The sequence below is a fragment of the Amblyraja radiata genome, chromosome 25, assembly GCF_010909765.2.
Source record: "Amblyraja radiata isolate CabotCenter1 chromosome 25, sAmbRad1.1.pri, whole genome shotgun sequence".
Classification (NCBI taxonomy): domain Eukaryota; kingdom Metazoa; phylum Chordata; class Chondrichthyes; order Rajiformes; family Rajidae; genus Amblyraja; species Amblyraja radiata.
Genome location: NC_045980.1, coordinates 34226524 through 34249225, shown reverse-complemented (window position 1 = coordinate 34249225; position 22702 = coordinate 34226524). Strand labels below are relative to the sequence as shown.

The window sequence follows — 22702 nt, the reverse complement described above, 5'->3', positions numbered from 1 at the left end:
TAATATTAATATTTTCTAACCTTTCTTTTTTATCGGGGAACCTAAAGAATGACAGGTCTGGTCGTTTAGATTTACGATTAGAACAATTGATAGCGGAGCAGTGAGATGAAGATTTACATGAGGACGCCATGACAGCCCAAAAAAATGCTCAATAAAATGGCGTCGACAATCACACACGTCATACTACGCATTTTTCGAGGAGTGGTCTATCTTGCTCCTCTATAATCTTTGCTTGTGACCGCGTGGGTTTCCTGTGGGTACTCCGGCCTCCTCCCACATCCCAAAGACGAGCGGGTTTGCAGGTTAACTGACCCTCTGTAAATTGCGTGCAGGGAGTGGAATGGGAAACGGGGTCACCATCGAACTGGTGTGAACGGGTGATCGATGGTCAGCGTTGACTCGGTGGGCCGAAGGGCCTGCTTCCATGCTGTATCTCGAAACTAAACTGGAGGTGTTCAGTGAAACGAGCGCCGAGCCTGCGCTTGGGGAAGCGCAAGTTGGCGTGCTGCATGAAGGCGCGCGATATTGCTTTGAACTGACCCAAAGAAACATCCTATGCCAATTTACATTACTTGGAAACTGAGCCATTTCAATAGACAACAGACAATAGGTGCAGGAGTAGGCCATTCGACCATTCGAGCCAGCACCTCCATTCAATGTGATCATGGCTGATCATCCCCAATCAGTACCCCGTTCCTGCCTTCTCCCCATATCCCCCTGACTCCGCTATCTTTAAGAGCCCTATCTAGCTCTCTCTTGAAAGTATCCAGAGAACCGGCCTCCACCGCCCTCCGAGGCAGAGAATTCCACAGACTCACCACTCTCTGTGTGAAAAGGTTTTTCACTTTCAGTTTTCTCTAGGGAGAAGGCAGGAGAATGGGGTTGGGAGGGAGAGATAGATCAGCCGTGATTGAATGGTGGAGTAGACTCGATGGGCCGAATGCCCGAAATTATGCTCCTCGAACCTATGAGCAAACCCGGCGACGTACAATGTGGGAGGAAACCGGAGCACCCTAATTTAATCCACACACAGGTCACAGGGTTGAACGTACAAACTCCACACAGGCAGCACCCGAGGTCAGGATCGAACCTGGGACTCTGGCGCTGTGAGGCGGCAACTCTACCGCTGAGCCACTGTGCTGCCACTAGCTAATCAAGCCATGCAGCGTGGAAACAGGCCCTTCGGCCCATCTTGCCCACACCGGCCAACATGCCCCATCTACACCAGTCCCCACGTTTGGCCCCTATCCCTCCAAACCTGTCCTATCCATGTTTCTTAAACGTTGGGATAGTCCCTGCCTCAACGACCTCCTCTGGCAGCTCGTTCCATACACCCACAGCCTTTCGTGTGACAAAATGTACTCCTTCAGATTCCTATCAAATCTTTTTCCCTTCACTTTAAGCCTACATGTCCTCTGGTCCTCGCTTCCCCTACTCTGGGCAAGAGACTCTGTCTGTGCATCTGGCGAGGAGACATGAGGAGTGTATAGCAGCTGCGACTGGGTCTATTAGTCATGCATAACCAGCGTGCACAAGTCCAATTGATGGTGAAACATCGTCGGTTATTGCCAATCAGTCCTCCGGGATGGCTTGCAATCTCTAAAGAGCCGGGTTACATTGGGAACAGTTGCTGCCGTGAAATTGCATGAAGCCACAAACGCCACCTTCACAACGATCAGCAATCTCGTGCTATTACCTGATCCAGAGGAAGCATTATGTGTGACAAAGACCAATATCACAGAGTGTTGCCGGCAGATTTCTTTCAGGTCTGTCACAGCCCGATGAGTATGATTGAGCCGCTCGCTAAAGGAAACACCTTCGCAAATAGGGCTGCCTCAGAGATACAGTGCGGTGACAGGCCCTTCGGCCCTTCCGGGTCCGTGCCGACCAGCGGTCCCCCGCACACTAACACCAGGGACAATTTACACATACACTGACCGAGCCGATTTTCCTGACAAACCTGTTGCACGTCTTCGGAGTGCGGGAGGAAACCTAAGATCTCCTAACCCCATCCTCCTGCCTTCTCCCCATAACTCCTGATACACGTACTAATCAAGAATCTATCTATCTCTGCCTTAAAAATATCCACTGACTTGGCCTCCACAGCCGTCTGTGGCAGTGAATTCCACAGATTCACCACCCTCTGACTGAAGAAATTCCTCCTTTAGTTTAGAGATATAGTGCGGAAACAGGCCCTTCGGCCCACCCATCCCGCGCTGACCAGCGATCCCCGCACATTAACCCACTGGGGACAATTGTTTTTTACATTTACCAAGGCAATTAACCTACAAACCTGCACGTCTTTGGAGTGCGGGAGGAAACCGAAGATCTCGGAGAAAACTCACACGGGTCACGGGCAGAACGTGCAAACTCCGTACAGACAGCGCCCGTAGTCGGGATCGAACCCGGGTCTCCGGCGCTGCATTCGCTGTAAGGCAGCGACTCTACCGCTGCACCACTGTGGTGTTTGGAGAAGTTTAGTTTATTTATAGTGTAAACCAGCATCTGCAGTACTTGCTACACATTCACCTAGAACCCAGATTCAGGGACAGTTTCTTCCCGGCCGTTATCAGGCAACTCAATCAAACTATCACCAACTAGAGAGCGGTCCTGACCTCCCATCTACCTCATTGGAGACCCTCGATCTGACTTTACTGGACTTTATCTTGCACTACATGTAATGCCCTTTATCCTGTATCTGCACACTGTGGACTGCTTGATTGTAATCATGTATTAGACAATAGGTGCTGGAGTAGGCCATTCGGCCCTTCGAGCCAGCACCGCCATTCACTGTGGTCATGGCTGATCATCCCCAATCAGTACCCCGTTCCTGCCTTCTCCCCATATCCCCTGACTCCGCTATCTTTAAGAGCCCTATCGAGCTCTCTCTTGAAAGCATCCAGAGAACCGGCTTCCACCGCCCTCTGAGGCAGAGAATCCCACAGACTCACCACTCTCTGTGAGAAAAAGTGTTTCCTCATCTCCGTTCTAAATGGCTTACTCCTTATTCTTAAACGGTGTGGCCTCTGGTTCTGGACTCCCCCAACATCGGGAACATGTTTCCTGCCTCTAGCGTGTCCAAACCCTTAACAATCTTATATGTTTCAATGAGATTGCCTCTCATCCTTCTGAACTCCATATAACCATATAACCATATAACAATTACAGCACGGAAACAGGCCATCTCGGCCCTACAAGTCCGTGCCGAACAACTTTTTACCCTTGGTCCCACCTGCCTGCACTCATACCATAACCCTCCATTCCCTTCTCATCCATATGCCTATCCAATTTATTTTTAAATGATACCAACGAACCTGCCTCCACCACTTCCACTGGAAGCTCAATCCACACCGCTACCACTCTCTGAGTAAAGAAGTTCCCCCTCATGTTACCCCTAAACTTCTGTCCCTTAATTCTGAAGTCATGTCCTCTTGTTTGAATCTTCCCTATTCTCAAAGGGAAAAGCTTGTCCCCATCAACTCCAGAGTGTACAAGCCCAGCTGCTCCATTCCATATTGTCTTTCCGTTGACTGGTTAGCAGGCAACCAAAAAGCTTTTCACTGTACCTCGGTACACGTGACAATAAACTAAACTTTAAAAAAAAAAAGCTTTTCATGCGACAATAACGGAAACAAATGTAAAGAAATCAGAAAAGAGAGATTTGATTGATGTTTAGGTTCTGAGAGTTTGATTTTAAACCAATTACTTCAATGGAATCTTTAAGTTGGAGTCGAAGATATAATCACAAAATGGTGGAGTAACTCAGCGGGACAGGCAGCGTCTCTGGAGAGAAGGAACGGGTGACGTTTCGGGTCGAGACCTTTTTTCAGACTGAGGCAATTGAAAGTGAAGGTAGAAAAAAGTGCTGGAGAAACTCAGCGGGTGAGGCAGCATCTATGGAGCGAAGGAAATAGGCAACGTTTCGGGTCGAGATCCCGAAGGAATAGGTGACGTTTCGGGTCGAGACCCCTCGACCCGAAACGTCACCTATTCCTTCGCTCCATAGATGCTGCCTCACCCGCTGAGTTCCTCCAGCATTTTTGTCAACAGTCTGCGGAAGGGTCTCGACCCGAAACGTCACCTATTCCTTCGCTCCATAGATGCTGCCTCACCCGCTGAGTTCCTCCAGCATTTTTGTCATCAGTCTGCGGAAGGGTCTCGACCCGAAACGTCACCTATTCCTTCGCTCCATAGATGCTGCCTCACCCGCTGAGTTCCTCCAGCATTTTTTTGTCTACCTTCGATTTTCCAGCATCTGCAGTTCCTTCTTGAACATCAATTGAAAGTGAAATGTTTCGTATAAAGGCAGCAATAGACATCTATGTTTAGGCAAGGGACTGCAGATGCTGGTTTAAAATGAAGATGGACACAAAATGCTGGAGTTACTCAGCGGGACGGGCAGCATCTCTGGAGTGAAGGAATGGGTGACGTTTCGGGCCGAGACCCTTCTTCCGACATCTCTGTTGGACTGCAGGCATGACTTTGTCATGGTACCCATCAGATTGTTTTTAATTGAAAAGCTTTGACTAAAGCCAAGCTGACTTATTGATTTTAGAAAATGGAAGTTTAAATTCACAGGCTTGACCTTACTAATTCCCCCCCCATTAATTAGCCTTCTATTCATCTGCCAACACTCAACTTAATTAAACTTACAATTGAAGTGAATTAATCATTTCGGTCATTTGCTTCGTTTGGTTTAGACATACAGCGTGGAAACAGGCCCTTCGGCCCACCGAGTCCATGCTGGGCAGCGATCCCCGTACACTAAACACTTTTGACGAAGGACTCTGTACATCCAAAAGAAGTGCAGTGGAGTTGCTGCCTCACAGCGCCGGAGACCCGGGTTCGATCCCGACTACGGGCGCTGTCTGTACGTTCTCCCCGTGACCAGCGTGGGTTTTCTCCGGGTGCTCCGGTTTCCTCCCGCACTCCAAAGACGCGCAGGTTTGTAGATTATTTGGATTGGGTAAAAATTATAAATTGTCCCTGGTGTTTGTAGGATACAAGTTGCAAGATACATTGTATAAAGACCACAACACACGATAGAGTCAAACATAAAACATCCCCACACAGCAGATTCAAAAGTTTCCCACTTCCCAGTGAGTCATCTTCCTCTGTAGTTCTTAATGTTCACCCGTGGTCTTGGCCTCCCGAGCCCCCCGCAGTCGCCGCTCCGGGCGTTCAGGTCCGCTCGCCGGGGTGATGGAAGTCTGACGTCAGGACTGGAGGAACTTCCTCAGCGGCTTGGACATCCGAGTCAAGCACCTCCTCCCAAAGTCCACAGGCCACGCCGGGATAGTGTTCGTGTGTGGGGATCGGTGGTCAGTACGGACTCGGTGGGCCGAAGGGCCTGTTTCTCCTCTGTATCTCTAAAGTAAACTAAACTCAACTGAAAAGAAGGGTCTCGACCCGAAACGTCACCCGTTCCTTCTCTCCAGAGATGCTGCCGGTCCCGCTGAGTTACTCCAGCTTTTTCTTTCAATTTTCAAACTAGAAATGACCTTGATTAGCTTAATGGGTTTTTCTTGTAAGCATAAAATCTGACATCAAATAGCGTGGGAGCTGTGCACTTGTATCGAGGTTGATTTACAGTTCTGGCAAGCTTGTGTTGCCTTCTTCACTTCATGACTTCATTTTCCGTTGATGTGCCTAGTGTGTTGAAACAAAAAAATGTCACCATCACCAGGGAGTTGCAATGACTGTGCTCTGTCTCCCGTTTTAGAAACATAGAACATTGGTGTAGGAGTACTACTATAGCCGAATACAACCCAGCACACTGGGGTTAGACAAGGCCAGCTGTTTCTTACTATAAATACGCAAATCAGATGAACAAATTTACAATTGATGATAAAAAAAAATGATTTGGCAGTCACTTTGATAACTCTAATATTTGTTAATTATCCTCGAATGCTTCTAAATTAGATTTTGAAAATGGAGTATATGGAATAAAATGTGAATGATCCTCAGTAATTTGTTCTGAATGTAATTGGGTTATTGCTTTGTAAGTTGCCCGGTCAATATTCCATTTTTGTATTGATTTCAATAGTGGTGGGACTAATCCCATGGGCACTGAACCACGGACCTTTGCAGGCAGTGCTTGCTTACACATAACGACATCTCCTTGGGTATTTTAGGTCGGTGTTATTGCTTGTGGGCGTCACAGTGGCGCTGCGGGTAGAGCTGCTGCCTCACTGCTGTCTGCATGGAGTTTGTACGTTCTCCCCGTGACCTGCGTGGGTTTTGGACAACAGACAATAGACAATAGGTGCAGGAGTAGGCCATTCGGCCCTTCGAGCCAGCACCGCCATTCAATGTGATCATGGCAATGTACCCCGTTCCTGCCTTCTCCCCCTAATCCCCTGACTCCGCTATGTCTTTAAATGTCTTTATTTATATAGCACATTTTTAGTCAACTTGCATTGACCCCAAAGTGCTTCACACAATTACATCCACACACACAGGCAAAGGTGGGTGAAGTGTCTTGCCCAAGCACACAACGACAGTATGCACTCCAAGCGGGATTCGAACCAGCTACCTTCCGGTTGCCAGCCGAACACTTAGCCCATTGTGCCATCTGTCGTCTCACTATCTTTAAGAGCCCTATCTAACTCTCTCTTGAAAGTGTCCAGTGAACTGGCCTCCACCGCCCTCTGAAGTGAGAATTCCACAGACTCACAACTCTCTGTGAGAAAAAGTGTCACTTTTCACTGTACCTCGGGACACTTGAGGTACAGTGAAGGCAGCAAGCTGCGCCACCGTGCCTTTGTTGGAGCCAATGATGAATTATACCAAGATTGCACCCTACATAACTAATAGAACATGGTTCCTTTTAAGCTTTGGGAGAAATGACTAATGTTGCAACAGTTGTGTCATCGCCATGACAACAGAATTGGATTATCACAATTTATGCGCAGGAAGGAACTGCAGATGCTGGTTTAATCCGAAGTAAGGCACAAAATGCTGGAGTAACTCAGAGGGACAGGGAGCATCTCTGGAGAGAAGGAATGGGTGACGTTTCGGGTCGAGACCCTTCTTCAGACTGAGAGTCAGGGGAGAGGGGAAACTAGAGGCGTGAGAACGTCTGAAGGAAGGGTCTCGACACGAAACGCTGTCCCGCTGAGTTTCTCGAGCATTCGACCCATCGAGCCAGCACCGCCATTCAATGTGATCATGGCTGATCATCCCCAATCAGTACCCCGTTCCTGCCTTCTCCCCATATTCCCCTGACTCCACTATCTTTAAGAGCCCTATCTAACTCTCTCTTGAAAGTATCCAGAGAACCGGCCTCCACCGCCCTCTGAGGCAGAGAATTCCACAGACTCACCACTCTCTGGGAGAAAAAGTGTTTCCTCGTCTCCGTTCTAAATGGCTTACTCCTTATTTTTAAACTGTGTGGCCCCTGGTTCTGGACTCCCCCAACATCAGGAACATGTTTCCTGCCTCTAGCGTGTCCAAACCCTTAACAATCTTATATGTTTCAATAAGATACCCTCTCATCCTTCTAAACTCCAGAGTGTACAAGCCCAGCCGCTCCATTATCTCAGCATATGACAGTCCCGCTATCCCGGGAATTAACCTGGTGAACCTATGCTGCACTTTTCTCCGGGATCTTCGGTTTCCTCCCACGCTACAAAGACCGGTCTATCTTGTACCTGTATAGTCTTCACGCTGACCGGTTAGCACGCTACAGCTTTTCACTGTACCTCGGGACACCTGACAATACGATAAACCAAACCAAGACATGGCTACAAACGTAAATACGAAAAAATATAAAAATATAAAAATAAAACTTTGGTTCCCTTCCGCACTCCAAAGACATACAGCGACATGCAGATTAATCGACTTGGTGTAATCATATAACCATATAACAATTACAACACGGAAACAGGCCATCTCGGCCCTTCTAGTCCGTGCCGAACACGTATTCTCCCCTAGTCCCATCTACCTGCACTCAGACCATAACCCTCCATTCCTTTCCCGTCCATATACCTATCCAATTTATTTTTAGATGATAAAATCGAACCTGCCTCCACCACTTCCACCAGAAGCTCATTCCACACAGCTACCACTCTCTGAGTAAAGAAGCTCCCCCTCATGTTACCCCTAAACTTCTGTCCCTTCATTCTCAAATCAAATGAGTGAGTTTTCGGTCTAAATGTAAAATTGTCCGCAGTGTGTGTGGGATAGTGTTAATGTGGTTGACCGGCGATCCCCATACACTAGCACTATCCTACACACACTGGGGACAATTTTACATTTAGACCAAGCCGATTGACCTACAAATACGAACGTCTTTGGAGTGCGGGAGGAAACCGGAGCACCCGGAGAAAAACCACGCAGGTCACGGGGAGAACGTACAAACTCCGTACAGACAATAGACTATAGACAATAGGTGCAGGAGTAGGCCATTCAGCCCTTCAGACAGCACCCATAGTCGGGATCGATCCCGGGTCCCTGGCGCTGTGAGGCAACAGCTCTACTGCTGCGCCACCGTGCCACCCTTTGACTAAATCTACTTCAGTGCTGGATCTCACTTACCGACGAGTCATGGCATCTCGCATGATAGTCTGGAACATCTGTTTCATCTTGTTTATTGCGTCCTACCCTGGGGACCTTGGCAATACATTGGCTTCGCGGCCAACCGCAGCACATGCACCACAACTGGAACACAGGAGATAATTGAAAATCAGAACGCAATTAGTAGGTATGTTGCAAAGCCTACCTGAAGCGTCGTTGAAAATCTGCCGCTGCGGGTGTGCGCGATTTTGGCGCCGTTTAGAGGGGGCGGGTTTAAAACGCGATTTTCTCTAGGCTGTTCAAATCGAAGATGTTCAGCCTAGTTAATTATTAACGAAAAATCGCTGGAAGACCCCGTCGCAAAAGCTATTATTAGTTTTAAAGGCCTCGTATAATAGTTATAGTAGTTTAAAAATCCATCTCTAAACCCGCGACCGCCAGCAACCGCAGGGTCCCATAAAGCAAATAATTGAAGTTAGACTGTATATTTTTACATTAAAAAGGGCTTCTAAAGATCCCTTTATACAAAGTTTAATATTGCGAGTAGCTCATTTTGGGCCCATTATATCCCGCAGTATTTTTCTGGGCATTTGGGGGCACAAATCTACCGCAATGTGAACGTTCTAAACCAGCGCGTTCCACAGGAACCCACTGGAAAGCTGATTTAAATGGGCATTTATTTACAGCAATTGAACACTGAATTCCTTCCATTTGGTCTATAAATTAATGTAAATGAGATTTAAAAATCATGTTTTATTGTGAATTATTTGTGAATATTATTTGGACATTTAGGCTATTTAAAAATGTTAATCATTTATTAAGAAATGGCTAGATGTTTAGATCTAGTAATTGAAGTCTGAAATTAGCTACAATTAGGTAACTAACTAATTATATGCTTTAATTTCGGGTCATCCAAGTAAGATTATTTTATTTTTGTTTCAGAATGCTTCAATCTATGATAACTGAAAATTTCATTCAGTTCTCTTAATTTTTAAGAAAGTTATGGGCTTTTGACTGTTCACGATCACAGCTTTTTTGTTATGTCCATAGAAAATCAATAGGGAACAAGATGCTCATTTCCCAGTATGAAAATGGCCATAACTTTTTAAATACTTGAGATATGAAAGTGAATTAGGTGTCAAATTAAACTTATTTTTATGCTTTATCTGATGGGATAAATTACAGATTTGATTTTTAAAATCTCAAAATTTTGTAACATTGCTACAATTAGCTCGACAAGAAACCTAGCTCCCATGGCACCTACTCTGCCGCAAGAACGCAAACTATGATAGGGTGGCATGGTGGCGCAGCGGTAGAGTTGCTGCCTCACAGCGCCAGGGACCCGGGTTCGAGGAAAGACATTCTTGCCATAGAGGGAGTACAGAGAAGGTTCACCAGACTGATTCCTGGGATGGCAGGACTTTCATATGAAGAAAGACTGGATAGACTCGGGATCAGGGGGTATGGAGAGAAGGCAGGTACAGGATACTGAGTTGGATGATCAGCCATGATCATATTGAATGGTGGTGCAGGCTCGAAGGGCCGAATGGCCTACTCCTGCACCTATTTTCTATGTTTCTATGATCCTGACTACGGGTGCAGTCTGTGTGTGTGGAGTTTGCACGTTCTCCCCGCGAACTGCGTGGTTTTTCTCCGGGTGCTTCGGTTTCCTCCCACACTCTAATTGGCTTCTGTAAATTGGCCCTAGTCAGTGCGTGTAGGATGTGAAGTTGGGTCCAACATAGAACTAGCGTGCGGGGTGATCGCTGGTCGGAGCGGACTTGGTGGGTCGAAGGGGCCTGTTTCCGCGCTGTGTCTCCAAACTGAACTAACAAAAACTAGACTTCTCCCCCTTGTGCCAATATTTAAGGACCTGTCCCATGAGCATGCGATTCCATGCGGCAAGCGCGACCTAAAGGGCCGGTCCCACCAGCGGCAAGCGCGACCTAACGCACGGCCTCGCGGGTCCGGTCCCACTTCGATCGCCAGAGCCGTATGGAGTTAGAAACATAGAAACATAGACAATAGGTGCAGGAGTAGAGGCCATTCGGCCCTTCGAGCCTGCACCGCCATTCAATATGACCATGGCTGATCATCCAACTCAGTATCCTGTACCTGCCTTCTCTCCATACCCCCTGATCCCTTTAGCCACAAGGGCCACATCTAACTCCCTCTTAAATATAGCCAATGAACTGTGGCCTCAACTACCTTCTGCGGCAGAGAATTCCAGAGATTCACCACTCTCTGTGTGAAAAATGTTTTCCTCATCTCGGTCCTAAAAGATTTCCCCCTTATCCTTAAACTGTGACCCCTTGTTCTGGACTTCCCCAACATCGGGAACAATCTTCCTGCATCTAGCCTGTCCAACCCCTTAAGAATTTTGTAAGTTTTTATAAGATCCCCCCTCAATCTTCTAAATTCTAGCGAGTACAAGCCGAGTCTATCCAAGTTGTGCGGAGCTGGTCCCGACATCGTGCGGGGCTCCGGAAAAACTAACCGTGTTCAAAAATTCCGCGCGGCAACGGCCTGCCGGCCTGCAGCCGTCTCGACGCCGTGTCACTCACTCGACCTCCGTGCGGCTCCCGCTTCTGGTTTGGTCGCGCTTGCCGCATGCCGTACGGCTCAAGCGACCACGTTAGGTCGCGCTTGCCGCATGCAGGCGCATGCTGGTGGGAGTGGCCCTTTAGGTCGCGCTTGCCGCATGGAGGTCGCATGCTCGTGGGACCAGCCTTTTAGTTTAGTTTAAGAAGGAACTGCAGATGCTGGAAAATCGAAGGTAGACAAAAGTGCTGGAGAAACTCAGCGGGTGCAGCAGCATCTATGGAGCAAAGGAAATAGGCAACGTTTCGGGCCGAAACCCGGAAGGGTTTCGTCCCGAAACGTTGCCTATTTCCAGAAGTGTTTCGTCCCGAAACGTTGCCTATTTCCTTCGCTCCATAGATGCTGCTGCACCCGCTGAGTTTCTCCAGCACTTTTGTCCACCTTTTAGTTTAATTTAGTTTAGTTTAGTTTAATTTAATTTAGTGATACAGGCCCTCCAGCCCACCGAGTCCACGCCGACCAGCGATCCCCGCACACTTAATGCCCCTGTCCCACTTAGGAAACCTGAACGGAAACCTCTGGAGACTTTGTGCCCCACCCAAGGTTTCCGTGCGGTTCCCGGAGGTTCCCGGAGGTTTTTGTCAGTCTCCCTACCCGCTTCCACTACCTGCAAACCTCCGGCAACCACCTGCAACCTCCGAGAACCGCACGGAAAGTTTGGGTGGGGCGCAAAGTCTCCAGAGGTTTCCGTTCAGGTTTCCTAAGTGGGACAGGGGGCATAAAACACTATCCTACAAGTTCCGAGAAATCTCAGAGCAAATCTCTGGAAGTAATTGTCTGAATTGAAGGTTTGAAAGCTATGGGCACGGATGACAAGGACATTATACTGAAGAAAATAAGATGCTACTGAGCTGGAAGCAGAGACAATTTACCACATTTATTCCAGGACGGGGAAAGATAAAATCAGTAACAACTGACCAGTTTTATTAAAGGCAGATGCAGGCAAGCATTTCAAATCCATAATTCAGCTTTAAATGAACAAAGGCATGTTAAAGGGATGAAGCCAAGCCATGCTTGGTAGAAGTCCAACTGGACAGGCAAAATGAATATGGTCAACACAGTCTTTACATATTTTATTAATATTACACACAAGGGCAATTTGGACACCAACGGTACACATGTACTGGGGAATTAAATGAAGTACCACAAATAGAAAGTGTGTTTTTGATTTTATTGTTGGTTAGTTTAGAGATACAGCGCGGAAACAGGCCCTTCGGCCCACCGACTCCGCACCGACCAGCGATCCCCGCACACTAGCACTATCCTACACACACACTAGAGACGATTTTACATTTACACCAAGCCAATTAACCTACAGACGCGGAATTAGGCCATTCGGCCCATCAGGTCTACGCCATTCAATCAAGGCTGATCTATCTTTCCAACCGTAACCCCATTCTCCTGCCTTCTCCCCGTAACCCCTGACACCCGCACTAATCAAGAATCTATGCTTGGTCGCCACAGAAGGTAGTTGAGGCCAGTTCATTGGCTATATTTAAGAGGGAGTTAGATGTGGCCCTTGTGGCTAAAGGGATCAGGGGGTATGGAGAGAAAGCAGGTACAGGATACTGAGTTGGATGATCAGCCATGATCATATTGAATGGCGGTGCAGGCTCGAAGGGCCGAATGGCCTACCCCTGCACCTATTTTCTATGATTCTATGATTCTATCTATCTCTAACTTAAACATTCCACTGACTTGGCCTCCACTGCCTTTACATTTACACCAAGCCAATTAACCTGCAAACCTGCACGTCTTTGGAGTGTGGGAGGAAACCGGAGATCTCGGAGAAAACCCACGCAGGTCACGGGGAGAACATGCAAACTCTCTCCCATACAGACAGCGCCCGTAGTCAGGATCGAACCCGGGTCTCCGGCGCTGTGAGGCTGCAACTCTACGGCAACAAACATGAAATAAGGAGTTTGTGGGAAGGAACTGCAGATGCTGGTTTATACCGAAGATAGACACAAAATGCTGGAGTAACTCAGCGGGACAGGCAGCGTCTCTGGAGAGAAGGAACGGGTGAACTCTACCGCTGTGCCACCGTGTCGCCTCGTGTTGTGATTCCAGATTGAGTTCCCAGGAAATTAGAGGACTTCAATTAAAGTTTGCTAACCACAGTCATAGAGTCACAGAGTGGTACAGCGTGGAAACAGGCCCTTCGGCCCAACTCGCCCACACCGGCCAACAATGTCCCCACTGCCGCCGAGGCTCCTGCTGCTGCCGAGGCTCCTGCTGCTGCCGAGTCTCCCGCTGCTGCTGAGGCTCCTGCTGCTGCTGAGGCTCCCACTGCTGCTGAGGCTCCCGCTGCTGCTGAGGCTCCTGCTGCTGCTGAGGCTCCCGCTGCTGCTGAGGCTCCCGCTGCTGCTGAGGCTCCTGCTGCTGCTGAGGCTCCTGCTGCTGCTGAGGCTCCCACTGCTGCTGAGGCTCCTGCTGCCGCCACTGAAGGTCCTGGTGTCTTGGTTCTTGGTTTCTTGGTCCTCCAAAATATTCCAAATGGAATTTAAAGTGGAGGTGGTGAAGGGAGGGATTAAGCCAGAAAGGGTTATTGGGAAGAAAGTCGGCGTCGTCGAGGCTCCACCACCACCGAGGCTCCTGCCGCGGCTGCTGAAGGTAAAGCCTCTGCAAATGAAAGCACTCTAAAATCATCCAGCCGTCCTATATTGATGATAAGGCCTGTTATTCCAGCATTTATTTCCAGTAATTAATTAAAAAAAAATGCAAAGTAATAGCAGAATGACAACGCAGCAGACAATGTAGTGAAAGAAAGGAACGTTATTTGACTTTACGATCTCTCTCCAGCAAGTTAATTTGTAGTGAATTAGGTGTGATTAGAAATTTCAAATTCCAGGCACAACTTGCATCTGAATAAAGGAATAAAGAAAGGAAACAGATTTACATAATAACTATATTGCAAAATTAAACTGGGTGAACATTATATTATAGAGTAAAGGTGAACCAGAGTTCAAACCATTAAGCAGAAGTGTCATTGAATCCGAGAAGATTGCCATCTATCCCACCCACTGCTCCCGTCTCCGCTTCTAAGTTTCAACTCCCACCTTTCCTATCTCTCACATTCCACCATTCTTTTCCAGAGAGGAACTTTATTCGCGATAAGACAATCTATCCAATTCAAAAACTTTTCATACATCGCCACGTTGATTAGTATTGGTGGCGCAAGCGGGTAGAGTTGCCGCCTCGCAGCGCCAGAGACCCGGGTTCGATCCCGACCACGGGTGGGCTTGTCTGCACGGAGTTTGTACGTTCTCCCCGTGAACCGCGTGGGATTTCTCCGGGAGCTTCGGTTTCCTCCCGCACTCCAAAAGCGTACAGGTTAATTGACTTGGTGTAAATGTAAAATTGTCCCTAGAGCGTGCAGGGTAGTGTTAGTGTGCGGGGATCGCTGGTCGGCGCGGACCCGGTGGGCCGAAGGGCCTGTTTATTCGCTGTATCTCTCAACTAAATTAAACTGGAAAAAAAAGTGTCTATACGTTCATAAGTGCTTATGTACAGTGACACTTGTACTGAGCTGTGTACAACAATGAACTTCACTGTACCTCGGTACAGGTGACAAATATAGTACCATAATAATTATGTGCCATAATAATAACTATAGCTAAAAGTTAAAATTGAAGACTGTACAATAACTGTATTATTTCATCTGCCGTTATTTCTAATTTTTGTACATTTGCTTCTAATAAAAATAAATAAATAAATAGGTAAATAAATAAATGGAGAATAATGTGCCATATTATACCATACCAAGCTCATATGTTTTAGGAGCAGAATTAGGCCATTCGGCCCATCAAGTCTACTCCGCCATTCAATCATGGCTAATCTATCTCTCCTTCCCAATTCCATTCTCCTGCCTTCTCTCCATTACCCCTGACAATCTGTCAATCTCCACCTTAAAAATATCCACTGACTTGGACTCCACAGCCTTCTGTGGCAAAGAATTCCACAGGTTCACCACCCTCTGACTAAATAAATTCTTCCTCATCTCATTTTTAAAGGAACGTCCTTTTATTCTGAGGCTGTGGCCTCTGGGCCTAGACTCTCCCACTGGTGGACACATCCTTTCCACATCCACTCTACCCACTCTACATTCATTTCTGTCATACGCAGTCGTTTTCTCATCTATTTTTAAACAAAACATAACTTTTTCCACTCATGTGGCAAACCCTTCCCTTGTTCGAGGGCTGTCCCCACCAGACTCTCGGCCCCCGCTATCTCAGTTCAATTTCAGTTCAGTTTAGTTTATTGTCACGTGTACCGAGGTACAGTGAAAAGCTTTTGTTGCGTGCTAACCAGTCAGCGGAAAGACAATACATGATTACAATCGAACCATTCACAGTGTAAGCCATACATGATAAGGGAATAACGTTTAGTGCAAGGTAAAGCCAGCCAGGTGCAGGAGTAGGCCATTCGGCCCTTCAAGCCAGCACCACCATTCAATGTGATCATGGCTGATCATCCCCAATCAGTACCCCGTTCCTGCCTTCTCCCCATATCCCGACTCCGTTATCTTTAAGAGCCCTATCTAGCTCTCACTTGAAAGTATCCAGAGAACCTGCCTCCACCGCCCTCTGAGGCAGAGAATTCCACAGACTCACAACTCTGTTCTAAATGGCTTACCCCTTTTTCTTAAACTGTGGCCCCTGGTTCTGGACTCCCCCGACGTCGGGAACATGTTTCCTGCCTCTAGCGTGTCAAAACAGTTAAAGTACAGGTCAAGGACAGGCAGACTTGACTCAGAACTGCTGTAGGTTTGGGAGCAACAACAGCAGCAGGAGATTAGCAAGAGATACGACTGATTGGCTCTAGCCCAAGTGGGAGGAGAGAAGTGAAAACAGTTAAAGTACAGGTCAAGGACAGGCAGACTTGACTCAGAACTGCTGTAGGTTTGGGAGCAACAACAGCAGCAGGAGTTTAGCAAGAGATACGACTGATTGGCTCTAGCCCAAGTGGGAGGAGAGAAGTGAAAACAGTTTCAGTGCTGGGAAAACAGTTGAAAACTGAGGAATTTGGTTTGTAAATTGGTAAATCAGGCAATTTAAGCAAGACTGCTCTTGGCGAGCGGCAGTGAGTGAGCGGCCTTGTGAGGGAAGTGCCCTGTGAGTAAAGTGTGAGTCTTTGGCTCGAGAGTCTTCGGCGAGGAGACGAAAGAAGGAGATGTCAGGCAAGCTGATTAAGTGCGATGCTTGCAGTATGTGGGAGGTCAAGGACAACGCCGGTGCCTCTGGCTGCTACAAATGCGAGAAGTGCATCCAGGTTGAGCTCCTGAAGGGCCGTGTTGGGGAACTGGAGAAGCAAGTGGATGACCTCCGGTTCGTCCGAGAAACGGAGTCGTTCCTCGACAAGTCCTACAGTACGATTGTTACACCTAAGGTACTGGAAGAGAGAAGGTGGGAGACAGTGAGAACGGGAGGGAAGCATGGAATGCCAACGTCCCCGGGTGTTGTACCTCTTGTGAACAGGTTCACCCACTTAGAAGCTGTCGGGACAGAAGAGGAGTTTACACTGGGCGGCGGACTGGCTTGCGATGCGAATAGGGCTGTTGAGCCAAAACCAAAAAGGCCTAAGGCAGGCAACGCCATTGTAGTGGGAGACTCCATTGTGAGAGGTACGGACAGGGGTTTCTGCGGCAACAGACGGGATGCGAGGATGGTGTGCTGCCTTCCTGGTGCCAGGATCCAGGATGTCACGGACAGAGTGCAGAAAATCCTCAAGGGCGAAGGTGAACATCCGGAAGTGGTAGTGCATGTCGGCACAAACGATGTCGGGAAGAAGGGGATGAATATTCTGCAGCGTGACTTTAGAGAGCTCGGAAAAATGCTGAAAAGCAGGACCTCCAGGGTTGTTATCTCTGGTTTGCTTCCAGTTCCTCGTGCTGGCGAGAGCAGGAACAGGGAAATACGGGACCTGAACGTGTGGCTGAGGAACTGGTGCATGGGGCAGGGATTTAGATTCTTAGATCACTGGGATCTGTTTTGGGGTAAGGGGGAACTGTACAAAAGGGACGGATTGCATCTTAACAGGTGTGGGACCAGCATTCTGGCAGGCAGGTTTGCCACTGCTACACAGGTGGTTTTAAACTGAATAAGGGGGGTGGGGTGTCGAATGGGCTAGTGGAGGATGGAGTTAAAGGGAAAGGGTTTCTTAAATGTGTGAGCGTAGAGACAGAGGGGTGTAAAATGAGGGTAGAAGCAATAGGTAGCAAGGTGAAAAGTTAAAGTGGCAGGCTGGAAAATCCAGGGCAAAAATCAAAAAGGGCCACTTTTCAACAAAATTGTATAAGGGGTAAGAGTGTTGTAAAAACAAGCCTGAAGGCTTTGTGTCTCAATGTAAGGAGCATTCGTAATAAGGTGGATGAGTTGAATGTGCAGATAGCTATTAATGACTATGATATAGTTGGGATCACGGAGACATGGCTCCAGGGTGACCAAGGCTGGGAGCTGAACATCCAGGGATATTCAATATTCAGGAGGGATAGAGAGAAAGGAAAAGGAGGTGGGGTAGCGTTGCTGATTAGAGAGGAGATTAACGCAATGGAAAGGAAGGACATTAGTTTGCAGGATGTGGAATCGGTATGGGTAGAGCTGCGAAACACTAAGGGGCAGAAAACGCTGGTGGGTGTTGTGTACAGGCCACCTAACAGTAGTAGTGAAGTTGGAGATGGTATCAAACAGGAAATTAGAAATGCGTGCGACAAAGGCAAAACCGTTATAATGGGTGACTTCAATCTACATATAGATTGGGTGAATCAAATTGGCAGGGGTGCTGAGGAAGAGGATTTTTTGGAATGTATGCGGGATAGTTATCTAAATCAACATGTAGAGGAACCAACGAGAGAGCAGGCTATTTTAGACTGGGTATTGAGTAATGAGGAAGGGTTAGTTAGCAGTCTTGTTGTACGTGCCCCCTTGGGCAAGAGTGACCATAATATGGTTGAGTTCTTCATTAGGATGGAGAGTGACATTGTTAATTCAGAAACAATGGTTCTGAACTTAAAGAAAGGTAACTTTGAGGGTATGAGACGTGAATTGGCCAAGATTGACTGGCAATTAATTCTAAAAGGGTTGACGGTGGATATGCAATGGAAGACATTTAAAGACTGCATGGATGAACTACAAAAATTGTTCATCCCAGTTTGGCAAAAGAATAAATCAGGGAAGGTAGTGCATCCGTGGATAACAAGGGAAATCAGGGATAGTATCAAAGCGAAGGATGATGCGTACAAATTAGCCAGAAAAAGCAGCATACCGGAGGACTGGGAGAAATTCAGAGACCAGCAGAGGAGGACAAAGGGCTTAATTAGGAAAGGAAAAATAGATTATGAAAGAAAACTGGCAGGGAACATAAAAACTGACTGCAAAAGTTTTTATAGATATGTGAATAGAAAGAGATTAGTTAAAACAAATGTAGGTCCCTTGCAGTCAGAAACAGGTGAGTTGATCATAGGGAACAAGGATATGGCGGACCAATTGAATAACTACTTTGGTTCCGTCTTCACTAAGGAAGACAGACCAGTTAGTCTAACATCGGTAGTGGGGAAACTGCTAGAGTCAGTTATTAAAGATGGGATAGCAGCACATTTGGAAAGTGGTGAAATCATTGGACAAAGTCAGCATGGATTTACAAAAGGCTTATAAGAGATTAGTTTACAAACTTAAAGCACACGGCATTGGGGGTTCAATATTGATGTGGATAGAGAACTGGCTGGCAAACAGGAAGCAAAGAGTAGGAGTAAACGGGTCCTTTTCACAATGGCGGGTAGTGACTAGTGGGGTACCGCAAGGCTCAGTGCTGGGACCCCAGCTATTTACAATATATATTAATGATCTGGATGAGGGAATTGAAGGCAATATCTCCAAGTTTGCGGATGACACTAAGCTGGGGGGCAGTGTTAGCTGTGAGGAGGATGCTAGGAGACTGCAAGGTGACTTGGAAAGGCTGGGTGAGTGGGCAAATGTTTGGCAGATGCAGTATAATGTGGATAAATGTGAGGTTATCCATTTTGGTGGCAAAAACAGGAAAGCAGACTATTATCTAAATGGTGGCCGACTAGGAAAAGGGGAGATGCAGCGAGACCTGGGTGTCATGGTACACCAGTCATTGAAAGTGGGCATGCAGGTGCAGCAGGCAGTGAAGAAAGCGAATGGTATGTTAGCTTTCATAGCAAAAGGATTTGAGTATAGGAGCAGGGAGGTTCTACTGCAGTTGTACAGGGTCTTGGTGAGACCACACCTGGAGTATTGCGTACAGTTTTGGTCTCCAAATCTGAGGAAGGACATTATTGCCATAGAGGGAGTGCAGAGAAGGTTCACCAGACTGATTCCTGGGATGTCAGGACTGTCTTATGAAGAAAGACTGGATAGACTTGGTTTATACTCTCTAGAACTTAGGAGATTGAGAGGGGATCTTATAGAAACTTACAAAATTCTTAAGGGGTTGGACAGGCTAGATGCAGGAAGATTGCTCCCGATGTTGGGGAAGTCCAGGACAAGGGGTCACAGCTTAAGGATAAGGGGGAAATCCTTTAAAACCGAGATGAGAAGAACTTTTTTCACACAGAGAGTGGTGAATCTCTGGAACTCCCTGCCACAGAGGGTAGTCGAGGCCAGTTCATTGGCTATATTTAAGAGGGAGTTAGATGTGGCCCTTGTGGCTAAGGGGATCAGAGGGTATGGAGAGAAGGCAGGTACGGGATACTGAGTTGGATGATCAGCCATGATCATATTGAATGGCGGTGCAGGCTCGAAGGGCCGAATGGCCTACTCCTGCACCTAATTTCTATGTTTCTATGTTTCTAAACCCTTAACAATCTTATATGTTTCAATGAGATAACCTCTCATCCTTCTAAACTCCAGAGTGCACAAGCCCAGCCGCTCCATTCTCTCAGCATACGACAGTCCCGCCATCCCGGGAATTAACCTTGTGAACCTACGCTGCGCTCCCTCAATAGCAAGAATAGCAATAAACTCTCTTGACTTGATGGGCACAGCCCAGACCATCACACAAACTAACCTCCCTCCCATTGTCCCCTCTCTGCTCATCCATCGCCTTGGATACCATCTCTACTGCCTTTTTGTGTTGTGTGCTATTCTGTCAGCAGTGTATCAGGCAGCATCCAGGATTTTAGCCCTGAGCGCAGAAAATGAGCCTTGATTGATCTCGTATTCGGAGGCGCTTGTTGTGTGGGAAGGATTATTGATTCTGAAACTTGTCCGGGTGGGAGTTGCCCAGTCAGATATCAAAAACCATTCCACTACATCGAAGCGTCAACGAGGTTCCATTAGAACCTTTCAGAGATACAGCGTGGAAACATGCCCTTCGATCCACCCAGTCCGCGCCGACCCTTACACCTGTTCTATCCTGCGGAGGTACAGGAGCCTGAAGACTGCAACAACCAGGTTCAGGAATAGTTACTTCCCCTCAGCCATCAGGCTATTAAACCTGGCTCGGACAAAACTCTGATTATTAGCAACCACTTTCTGTTATTTGCACTACCAGTTTATTTATTCATGTGTGTATATATTTATATCATGGTATATGGACACATTTATCTGTTTTGTAGTAAATGCCTACTATTTTCTGTGTGCTTAAGCAAAGCAAGAATTTCATTGTCCTATACAGGGACACATGACAATAAACTCACTTGAACTTGAACTTGAACTTGAACTTGAACTTGAACTTGAACTTGAACTACACACACACACACACACACACACACACACACACACACACACACACACACACGAGTGAGAATTTACAAGCCAATTCACCTGCAAACCTGCACGTTTTTTTTGAGATATGGGAGAAAACCGGAGCACCCGGAGGGGGGGAGGGGAGAACGTACAAACTCCGTACAGGCAGCGCCCGTGGGCAGGATCGAACCCGGGGCCCCGGCGCTGGGAGGCAGCAACTCTACCGCTGCGCCAGCGTGTCGCCCCATGAACTATTATCTACCTCTGTTTAAGAAAGAACTGCAGATGCTGGAAAAAAAAATCGAAGGTAGACAAAAATGCTGGAGAAACTCAGCGGGCGAGGCAGCATCTGTGGAGGGAAGGGAATAGGTGACGTTTCAGGTCGAGACCCTTCTTCAGACTGATGACAAAAATGCTGGAGAAACTCAGCGGATGAGGCAGCATCTATGGAGGGAAGGAATAGGTGACGTTTCGGGTCGAGACCCTTCCGGGTCTCGACCCGAAACGTCACCTATTCCTTCAGGGTCTCGACCCGAAACGTCACCTATTCCTTCAGGGTCTCGACCTGAAACGTCACCTATTCCTTCAGGGTCTCGACCAGAAACGTCACCTATTCCTTCAGGGTCTCGACCCGAAACGTCACCTATTCCTTCAGGGTCTCGACCAGAAACGTCACCTATTCCTTCAGGGTCTCGACCAGAAACGTCACCTATTCCTTCGCTCCATAGATGCTGCCTCACCCGCTGAGTTTCTCCAGCATTTTTGTCTACCCCTCTATTATGCACTTCTGATGTCTCTCGGACTATCCTTGATCGGACTCTGCTGGCTTCATCTTGCTGTTCTACGTGGGGACGGGCGAGGTGCTGCTGCTGCTGCTGCTGCACTCCAGGGGCTGCACTACGTCGGGGTGGGTGAGGCGGGGTCCGGGCGCGGCGCTCCGACCCGACTCGAGCAGTAGCGGTCAAATACGGGACAGTTGGCGTCCTTGGCCGAGACCTGCGATGGATCCCGATGAAATGCTTGCTACGCCGTGACTGCGGAATTGACCGATTGAAAGTCTGATTGAAAAAACAACCCCCCTTCCCTTGTCCACGAATACCTTCTGGTTTCATTCACCCTCGAGGAGATCAAGCCTGACGTGCAGATAATTGACTCACTGGAAGAAAATAAATCAGGTTGCTGGTGAAATGATATCCCTGTCAGTTATTCGCTGCCTCTTGACAGATTACATCCCCGGATAATAACATCGTGCCCAGTTCAAGGGTGTTAGCACCTTTATATAAACCTCGCAGCGCACTGCAGCGGCAGAGACAGGTCCCTTCTTCAGACGGAAAGAGGAAGAGGGAGGAAGCGGCTGGCGACTGGGCCGGCACGGTTAGAGTCGCTGCCTCACAGCGCCAGAGACCCGGGTTCGATCCCGACTACGGGTGCTGCCTGCTGTACTTTCTCCCCGAGACCTACGTGGGTTTTCTCCAGGGGCTCCGGCTTCCTCACCCACATTTTTAGTTTAGTTTAAGTTAGAGATACGGCGGGACTGTCACACGCTGAGAGAATGGAGCGGCTGGGCTTGTACACTCTGGAGTTTAGAAGGATGAGAGGGTATCTCATTGAAACATATAAGATTATTAAGGGTTTGGACACGCTAGAGGCAGGAAACATGTTCCCGATGTTGGGTCGAGTCCAGAACCAGGGGCCACACACAGTTTAAGAATAAAGGGCAAGCCATTTAGAACAGAGACGAAGAAACACTTTTTCTCACAGAGAGTTGTGAGTCTGTGGAATTCTCTGCCTCAGAGGGCGGTGGAGACCGGTTCTCTGGATACTTTCAAGAGAGAGCTAGATAGGGCTCTTAAAAATAGCGGAGTCAGGGCATATGG

At 47.7% G+C, this 22702-nt stretch overlaps 1 protein-coding gene across 1 annotated transcript in view; it reads right to left on the bottom strand.

Annotated features, from left to right (window-relative positions):
• Nucleotides 1-1562: 1562 nt before the first annotated feature.
• The window catches only part of LOC116987190 (WSC domain-containing protein 2-like), a 109004-nt gene continuing 87864 nt past the window's right edge, over nt 1563-22702 (bottom strand). The window contains exons 8-10 of the mRNA XM_033043066.1: nt 13308-13583; nt 8605-8661; nt 1563-1696 (exon numbers count right to left, since the gene is read on the bottom strand). Coding sequence (XP_032898957.1) covers nt 1563-1696; nt 8605-8661; nt 13308-13583 — 467 coding nt within the window. The remainder of the gene's footprint in view (nt 1697-8604; nt 8662-13307; nt 13584-22702) is intronic.